General features: G+C 35.8%; 1 protein-coding gene across 1 annotated transcript; it reads right to left on the minus strand.

Moving 5' to 3' along the window:
* Positions 1–217: 217 nt before the first annotated feature.
* Positions 218–3,322, minus strand: GPER1 (G protein-coupled estrogen receptor 1). The gene is made up of 2 exons (XM_010294872.1): positions 3,299–3,322; positions 218–1,965 (listed from the first exon to the last, which is right to left on the minus strand). Exon 2 carries the CDS (start codon positions 1,532–1,534, stop codon positions 461–463), a length of 1,074 nt encoding a protein of 357 aa, XP_010293174.1. The 5' UTR covers positions 1,535–1,965; positions 3,299–3,322; the 3' UTR covers positions 218–460.
* Positions 3,323–10,270: the final 6,948 nt, after the last annotated feature.

Raw genomic sequence — 10,270 nt, forward strand, 5'->3', positions numbered from 1 at the left:
TATCTTAACATATTTGGATGAAAAAAATCAATGTTTTCTGCATCTCCACATCAATACGTTGTAATGATTTTTCCCCACTGTTACGGCAGCTTCATTATTCCAGTGGAAGTACCTTATATACACCAGCCAAGTAGCATCTCTGATAATCAGGTTACATCTAGAGTCTTAACTTGATAAAATTTTCTTCTGTATCCTCATTCATACATGTATAATACAAAATAAAGCTCCTTCAGTGCACAGCTTTTAATAATCCTGTTCATAATTAAATATAAATCTGACTAAAACATATTCTTCTACATTAAAGTCTTGTCATAAAAACATTTTGAATATAAACCTTCAATACTCACTAGAGCGATACAATATATATACACACGAACGCACTTTTTTCTGTTAGTAGCAAGCATTTTGTTCACTATTTGCACAACTTCACAGGCGTATGCTTAATACAACCACTATTAAATCAGACTTCTGATTGCTCATTACTGTCAGGAATGACAGACGTTACGGCAGCCTGACAAAAGCGATGTAATGTTGACATTTTTGTTTTCTGTTCAATATACAGTCGCAGTTTGTCTCTGAAGGTTTCTCCTAGAAAACTGTAAATTAAGGGGTTCAAACAGCTATTAGAAAAAGCTGCTAGGTTCACAATATGTCCTGTTAAAGGGTAATCATGTCTGAAGGATGGGCTGCTTGAAGAGACGGGCTCACTTTTCTTTTGAAGAAGCTGAACACTAATGAAGACATTTTCGGGTAGCCAGCAGATAAAGAAAACCAAGACAACAACAAAAATCATTCGAAGAGCCTTTTGTCGCCTCAGACGAAGGCTCCTATGCTTGTGTGCTTTTATAAGAACTCGAACAATTAATGAGTAACAAAGACCTATGATCACAAAAGGGATAATAAATCCCAAGGTTATTTCTAGCCACTGGATTTCTTTTACATCTGCAAAACAAAAATAGACCTCTCCGGTGTGTTGTAAATGCACAGCTGTAAATGGAACTAGTGCTGCAGAAATAGATGCCATCCATATGAGACCACAGCTTAATCTAGCGTGTTGCATAGTGCGAAATATGTTGGACCTCATTACTTTTGCCAGTGCTATGTACCTGTCAAAACTCATCCATGTCAGAAAGAAAATGCTGCTATACATGTTGATCTGAAGGAACAAAGACATAAAAGTACAAATAATAGTGATATCATAATACTTTTCATCAAGATTAAAAACCTCAATGAGAGAATCAGCAACTAAAATGAGATCAGCTACTGCAAGATTTATGAAGTAAAGGTCTGGAATAGTCATTTTTTCACGAAAGCTTATGTTGACAACCAGTATCAGAATGTTTCCTACAAAACCAATAGGAAAAAGAAATATTGTGTAAAGACATGATAAGAAAAGACCAATAACATATTGTTGGTGTTCTGATTTATCAGCCAATCTAGAAGATATGCTTTCATTACACAAATGTGATCCACTTAGGTTAAAAGTTGTGCTGTTACATATAACAGGGGATATTGAGGCAGAATAAGTTTCCATGTTTAAAATATTTGCAGAAAAGGTATTAGTATTCACACTTTGGTAATGCCAAAAAAATCAGATTTTTGTTTGTTTTCAACTAAGTTCATAGTAAGCATTTTGATTGGAATGGAAAATGATGTATACTTTTGTATAGAAAACTAAAATTCTTTCAAGTCAAATTAATTAGACTTACAATTGACTGAAATGTAACAGTATGCATAGTAATTTCTTGAGTTTTTTTTTTTTACAGGACGCTATATACATTGCAAATGAGAGAATTTGCAGTTCCTGTATGCCTTAAGATCATGGAGGAATCTTTTTACCATTATGGTTACTTGGACCTCTTTAACAAAAGCTTTTCATCAACAGTGTTTCTTCATGCAGGTTGGAAGGTAGTAGAATTTTAGCTCCATTTGTTTTCTTTTAATAATCAATGAACATCCTTGGACCTGCAATTTGCAAATGGAAAACCATTAATCTCATGCTCCAGCATTGTACCATATGCTTCTGCTAACAACAGACACAGCTGAGGCTGTAGGAAACATCATGTTTGAAAACCAAACAAAGGTTCAGTTAAAATAATTTAAATTTGTTCTAGATGATAATATATTGTGAGGGCAGAGCTGTTAAGATTTTGTGTACCCTTCAGGGATTCAGTATTGGAAAATGTAGAAATATAGAAGAGTTTAGTCTACTGAAAAAAAACCCTTCATTTTTAATATATAGATATATATTAAAATATGTATTTATTTCATCATCAGCTTGTTAAACTATTAAGTAGCAGAGTCTGTGGCTGAGAAGGCAATGGAGGTGAAAAGCAGTTGGTTCCTTCTGCTTTCAGGGGGAAGGAAAAGGCAAACTTTAGAGATGGAGATAATACAAGCAGCATATTGATTTACACCAACGTTATTATACTCAATTTGCTTTTCTCTGACTAATTATGTTGCACTGACTTCCGGATAGGAATGGAAAATATCAGTTATCTGATTTGTTTACTTACAAATGTTGAATGCTATGGACTTGAAGCATTGCTCAAGTTTATTTAAAAAAAAACAAACAAACTAGAGACACCTCAAACAAATAATACAGCAAGAAAATGAGAACCCAGGGTATTTTGTGTAACATTTTAAATATTTTTAATTGCTTTAATCTTTATCTTCCTATCTATTTATTTTTAATTACACTAAAACATATAAAAAAGTTAAATTGTTTACTAGTAAAATTCATATATATTTCCACATTTTAATGACTTAAATCCTGCTGTTGTACAGTCTGGGGGAGAAAAAGGAGCAGACCACTAACGGAGTAGGAGTGTTAGAATATTTTCAGTCAGAAATACAGCTCTGAGTTTGCTTAAATATACTTAAGCAATCAGAATTAGCTAGCAGATAGCTAAAGATTATCTGTTTCAAAGCTTTTATTTTTCAGTGAAATAGGCATGAGTACACAGTTACTGTTGCTATGTTTTGACGTATTTTCATAATGTAAATCTTTATGCTAAAATGTCCATATGAAGTTACACTTAATTCAGGAAGGTTTGGTGTTCGTTTCAAGCAGCTACGGAAGTCAGACATGAACTGTTGTCTCTTATGTAACATCCTTTTATTTTTTAATAAGGCAGTAAACTGCTTTAAATATAATAAAAGATATGTTAACAGTCTAAGCAATTGATTTTAAAAGGTCGGTCTGTGGTCAGATTTTCATTACATCTGAAAGGCCACCAAAAGCCAAGCAATTACAAGCATTACAGGTAACCATGTACTGTGAAACTCTTTATTTTACCTTAATTCCATTTCTCCAGAGCTGATTTTCCTCCCGACAACAGAAGGCTGGTTCTTGCTCGGGTACACGCTTAATGGATGTGTCAACTTCGACTGTCGTGCCAGTAAAAACTTGTATTTAAGTGTGCAAAGCTGCAGTGAATGCCACCTGTTGACGATTCAGCAGAAAAAAAATATAAAAGTCTATTCTGTTTTAAAATGTCTTAAATAAAGGATAGTTTACAACAGCAAAATGCAGATCTTGCTGCATGTCCTTGGCAATAAAACAAGCTTTATAGATTCCCAGGGTTGTTCTAATTTGTGTGCAGTTGAAGTGCTGCTGAACAGCCTTATAAGGCTACCATTAACCCTGTTTCTGCTGGTTTCTTTTTTACTGGAACTAGTCAAGCATCTCTTTCATATTTGTCAGTTTTATTTTCCCTCATGTTCATTTTAGCCTCCTTTCTGCCTCTAGCATTGTTTACAAATTATATAGTCCATTCAAAGCTACAGCTCAGCCGATCAATAATTAAGAGATCTATTTGCAAATTGTAACTAAGCATATTTTACACAGGTATAAAGCAATAATTACTGTTATATGTGGTATTTTTTAAAAAGCCTCTGGACAATCTAAAGAGAAATATTCGATTGAGGGAAATGTAGCAGCTGAGAAGGGTTATTTGCTAAACTGACAATATATAATATTTCAGTTTTCCTACCTTCAAGTCGATCCCATTTTGTCTGTTTGTATTTAAATTTTCAGGTATACATAGTCATCCTCACACTTCTTAGAATTGCTCAGCTCAAAATCACATGGATAAAATTATTTTGCAGAGAATGTGGAGCCTCAGTCTTACATAAAAACACCAGTATTGCAGGTGGAGTTTTGCATTTCATCTGTAGGGGGGAAAAAACTACTTGCCATTTCCAGAAACACCACCTACTGGTGGCCAGAAGTCTTAGAATGGAAAGAAAGTTAAACTTTTATTTCTCATAAAACAGAAATATTTTACTTGAGTACGTAGCTTTTTGTGATTGTATTGATCCAATACCTGAATGTTAAGTGCAATTAATGGGTATGCCGTATATCGATGCAGCATTCTGCTGCTACTGGAGTAAGATGAATTGGATATTGGCATTTAGGATTTCAAGAAGCCATTGTTACAGTTTCAGAAGTGTGGAGTAAACAATTAAAATGCCATTATAATGGATGTATTACATCTATTACAGTGGTCAAATATTTTTAGGTTATGAAAGATGTCATCTGTAGAGAAGTGAAGCAAAAGTTCTTACACAAGTAGCTTTGGGAGTAGAAGGCACTTCTGCTGTGGAGGCAAATATATTATTTGCATATTTCTTGTAATGTGGTGTGCATAGAAACACAGGATTTTGGCAGTGTTACTAAAAATGTTTTTAAGATGCTCTTATGTGATGACTCTTTGTAAATAGTTTTGGAATAAATTATTATTTAGCTTAAAAGAGAGTTTGTGCAAATTAGTGCTGGTAAAGAGTCTCTGAACAGGAAACTTCCACTGTGTGGAATGGCTTCTGGAGTGTCTCCCTGCAGGGTTATGAGGACAGAGAGCCTAAAGTGTTTTGCTTTGAGAAATGTACAAATATGATTGTGTTATAGGACTGGAATAATTGTAATGTTAGAAAATCTTGTGATACCAGCTTTGAAGGTCTTAAGTTTTTACTGTCCTAAAAAACAGGATTATAAAGAGTCTTTATTGTTGTTTGTTGATCATGTGATTTTTGATGTACTTAATTCTGTCCTTCAGAGCTTTCACTGATCTTGTAAGGGCCAGAAGGATTTTTCACTTTTCTTCATGCATAACGTTAGCTTCTGGGTGTTAGTTGTTAGTAATTATGGGGGCCTAGATTTGATAATCAGCTGGTCTGTCTGTCCTTGTTTTTCTGGCTGTGAATGTCAGCTGATTTGCTATTAAAATGTATAATTCTGAGTGCTGATTTTCTTCGTTGAATTCATGATAAGACAGATGTCACTTTGCCACACTTCCAGAATGGTTAGGAAATTCTCCTTTGAAAGACCCACAAAGTAACTGTTTTTCCTGCTAGTAGAACTATGAAACATAAGGGGCCAAGTCTAGTATTACTATATTGTATTATTTTATTGTAATTAGTGAGTTCTGCATTTCACTAAATATTTTATGAGATGATCACGTGAATTCTCTGAATGCTTTTTCCTAAAACAGATGACAGCATCTTCAGGGTCTTGTTTATGCAGTCAAATTATTGTTACTGATTAATCTATCTTAATCTCACTGTTCGTCACTTCCATGTTCCATAAAATGCTTAAAACTAATCTTAGCAGCTGCTGAGCATTGTACCCTTTCTCTTTCCATATTCCATGGGTCGTCATAGGGAGTGCCTTAATGATCCATACTTGGTCACAGTTGTGACAGAATTAAGTATTACAGTTCCGCCTGTCATACCTTATCTTGATTGCTGCTGAGAATGTGTGTGAAAGCAACTGGTGTGATAGTGTTCATATAATGTCAGACCTCAATAATCCAGCATTTAAAATTTTCATAGCAGTTTGTTTTTAAATCTGTAGTAGTCAACTTACAAAACACTGTATATATCTCAATAAACATGTCTAATGCTATAGTGTCTTTAAAGGAACGCTAGTGCAGTTGTCTGTGATGTAGTTAGGTGCACCAAGAGGCTTAAAGTGGGGTATAATAGAAGATATTAGATGTAATTTAGCAGACTTCAACATATGGACCTGCTGTTGTGTTGCAAAAAGGTGGCAGCTGAGGGGGAAGAAAGTGGGAGGTGTGAGTATAGGAGAGAACAGCGTAAGAGGTCTGGTTATCACAGCTCTTGAGCCACCGCTATATGGCAGCCTCTCCAGCAGGATGATAAGCAGGATAAGTCCTGTAGGATGTAAGAGCTGTTGGATTCTGGCAGAAGTGTAGAAGTGCTTTGGGTTGAGTCCTGGAGAAACTAGATCAGGGCCAGGGTGTATAAAGCTGAAAAAGTAAGGTACTGTATTGCATGGAAGGGGAAGGAAGCATAAATTAAAATTATGTTGGAATGTTTACAGTGTAATATAACCATATACAGAAGAAATAAGATTTGTATAAGAGTCTCTACTGAAATTATCTCCACAGGAAATACAGGTGCTGTGTAATGGTCACGAAGTTTTGCAAGTAGATTGATCTCTTCCAAATTCTCTCTCATCTTTCTGTTAGCATGGATACTGACTCTGACCTTTTTCAACCACTGAAGGACATGTGTCTGCATCCATTACCCTGTTCTAGAGCATCCTCATACTTTATCCTGCCCAGCCTCAGTGACTTTCTCTTTCTTGCAAATAATCAAGCTTAGTTTGAGCTGGAATTAATTGTGTTCTGTGCCTGCAGAAAACCTTGGATGGAGTCTATTTTGTGTGTTTAGGCTTTTCAATTGCCAGTAACTCTGAGAGTGTGCTTTTCTTACTAAAAATAATTTTTAAAAGTGTAGCCTTTTCTTTTGCAGGGATAACACCTGTACACATTCAAACTATTCTGGTAAAAACTTTATTTTTCTTAAGGAGTATATTGTAAAACTCTTGGGGAATAATACAAAAATTTTACAAAATTGGATGAGAAAATGTTGTATAGTGAAAGATGATTCATCATAGGACTTCAGGCTCTATCCAAATGTGATTAAAAAAATGAGATTTGCAAAGTGTCAATCATTTTTTACTCTAGTAGTTAAGTCTGGCAGTCCTTTGCTGGACATATGTACTTCCATAGTACACTTCTATGGAAGTGAAACGCATTATTCATTCCAGCCAATTAGTGAATCAATTTGTCATGCAACATGTATGGTGAAAACATCATATAGAATAGTTTGGCTGAATTGCTTGAGCTTTCACCCTACCCCAAATCTTCTGCAGCTACCTCAATCAAGCTAAATAATGCTGTAGCCCTTTCAGGGTCTGTAAGTTTGAATTAGAATGTTAACTAGGGCCAGGCTTAGTAATGTAGGGGTGTAGCAGCTCGAGTTATGATTCAAGTGTGCAAATCCAATCTCTCTTTAGCTCAGATGTTGTTTTGCAATGGGATCGGATCAAATTTGAGCCAGCTGGTTCAGCAAAGATGAGTCCTTAGTCTCTACGTGTTCTTTTCCAAAACATGTTATCCACTCAGAAATTCATGCTTAAACTTCAGCAGCATGCTCATTTCTCCTCTCTTACTGAATGGAAGGGTTTTTTCAAAAGCAGGCCAAAGTCTTAAACAGATACGAGTATTACCAGTACAGAATTGTACTGGTAATACAATAAAATATTCTTCTTTGAATTTTCCAGTATATCCCTTTAGTTAATTTTGACAGCATGCCTATAAAAATATATCCTCTATTTCTTCTGGAACATACTGTTCAAAACTCAGTGAAGCTTGGAAGAAGTAAGTGTTCAACAAAGTTGTTGCTGGGTGGTGGGGAAATATCTCCAAGCAGTGAGATTTTATTTTGTTCTTAAAAATACACTTCAAGTTATTAATCACTCAAAATTATTACTTTCAATCTTAGCCAAAGATTGCTCTTTTCTCCCTCATATCAGACTATGATATGTCCCCCTTTGGGGGACTGTTCCTTCCCCTATTGCACGTAGGGTGTTTGTCCTCATATTCTAGCTGGATGAAAGCAGATTTTCTTTAGGACTGCATGTTTGTTGGCCTGAATTTTAATGTAAGTTCTGAGTAACTTTATCAAGAATGATGTAACAAAACATTCCTGTGTTGCTAAAATTATATTAATATAAGTATTTGAATTATTGTTATGCATTTTTTCAACCTCTTCTCTCCTGTTTGTTTTGTTTTCTCCTATTCAGTTACAAAGTCTTGTCATTGTACATGGATTTCTTTATGACAATATACTCTGGTTTTGGCCATGACAAAACCGTGGATAGGTAAGAGACATTCACCTGCATCTCTCAGAAGCAGCTCCACCCAGGATTACTTGCAGATTTATACATAGTAGTTTATTCTTGACAAGAGATACTCTTCCCAAATCCTAGACCTGACAGTAGGCCCCTACAGATTTTATTTCTCTGAGGCATTTGGTTATGGTTCTGCTTTAGCTGTGTACCTTGCTGAGAGTATCATGAAGCATCCTTGCACCCACATTGAACCTTCAGGCTCCTTACAGGTGCATTATTGTGACTTGCCTACCATTAGATGAGTTTCCAGGTCCCAGCCAATATTAACTACCTAGAGCCAACACTTACTGACTAGGTTTTCTTTCAGGCACCTTTAACAATAAATCAGGACTCAGAAACAAAATAATATTTATTCTTTCATCCTCAAGTACAAAATATATGGAAGCAATGAATAAAGTAAAATCCTTTGTGCATAATTCCCATAATAGAAAATAACCTACTTATCCATGGCGTAGCTGAAACTATGATATTCTGTCTGAATTGGGACAGACAGCTTGCATCTTTTGACATATTCTTTCACTCAGCCTGTCAGCTTTTTCACTGACATACAGCTCTAACAACTCATCTCTTCAAACTTCTTTCTGCAGGGCTGATCTTCAGTCCATGTTGTTTAATCTCCCTCTTCTCAGGTGCAAAACAAAACCTCTGATGCCAGCTCAGAAATCCTTTTATAAGTATAAAATTGGCTCTTCTGTTCAAAGAGATGATTCTTATCTACGTAATTCCTTTCTGACCAGGTTCTATAATGGTCTGTTTATATGTTGTGTTCTTTAATTATCCATCTGTTCATGCTGGCAGCAGAACAAAATTGAACAGGAAAACAGGCTGTCATAATACAATGCAGACATCTTACCAGTTGATTTTTACATCTTGCAGAAATGTTGGTCCTTATGGTCATAGTTGGTGACATGCCCTTTATTTGCATGTGATACAGTCATGGTCCATAAATTTCAGGACTTGGATGTCTAAGACTAGATCCATATATTTAGATACTAGATCTATATACTGTATTATTATTGAACAAATGTCCTTTTTTATGTATGCACTTGGCTGTTGTTTTGCAGAAGATGTTCCTCTTGATTCATCAGTGCCCACTTTCCTCTATCCTAGGCAGCCCGTACTGATTTGCACCAGCTCTCCACACAAATCTGGACCCTGTCAGGAAGACCTTCCAAAGCATACAACTGCAAAAAACCAAAAAATCTATCTGTTCCATTAGCACCCAGGTGTCATGCAACGGCACATATTTAAGAATCAAAGTAGCTTTTCTCAGAACCCTTCAGGTCACTTCAGCCTTCCTCATCACATCACTGTATTTTTTATAATTTTGCAATCTAAGTCTACATCTTTACTCAAGATCTAGTACAATTTTGTGCCTTCTCTGTTGTTTCTGTTTTCTCCACCTCTGAGAGGAAAAGCTGAAACTGAAGCCACATGCTAAAGATGGCTTTGGGCCAAATTCAGTTATGGTAACAATGTGCTCAAAGCAAGCATTGAAAACTTTGCACCTACATCTCAGCCTGCATTGGCTACTGATTCTGCAGGGCTACATCTGAACTCCTATACCACAGCTGCCTTATTCTCTGATTCAGACTTTTTCCCCATTTTGCACCGTTTACCTTTGAATTCTTATCTAAATGTGTAATGCTCCTATCCTGTCTCCAGCAGAGCCCTGATTTAAGTTTGTAACTGAGGGTCTGCTTTCATTTGCCTTTTTTTTTAAATACACACCTCAGTTACACTGTTCTGAGCTGGCTTTTTTTTTGTTAGTATATTATTGAATGTGATTCTTCCAAGGCGTGCGACTTAGTAGTTCTGAATGAACTCATCAAGAATGGCTTACATCAATAATTGCTGTAAGTCTTAATGCAAAGTTGAAGCTGAGAGTACATTAACAGAAAGCTTTCATTCTTGCACAAAGTTTTAATTAGCCTCCTGTTGATCTTTTCAGTTCAGTGCCTCACAAAGGACCCAAAGCTTTCCTTTATGGACCAGCGTTTCTATTAATTTGAGGTTGGTTTTTTTTGGCACAAGAATTTAGACAAA

This window comes from Phaethon lepturus, unplaced genomic scaffold, assembly GCF_000687285.1.
Source record: "Phaethon lepturus isolate BGI_N335 unplaced genomic scaffold, ASM68728v1 scaffold21849, whole genome shotgun sequence".
Lineage (NCBI taxonomy): Eukaryota > Metazoa > Chordata > Aves > Phaethontiformes > Phaethontidae > Phaethon > Phaethon lepturus.

What these genes read in the sequence shown, in the direction of transcription:
- GPER1 (XM_010294872.1), bottom strand. Translation starts at nt 1,534, where the DNA reads ATGGAAACTTATTCTGCCTCAATATCCCCTGTTATATGTAACAGCACA.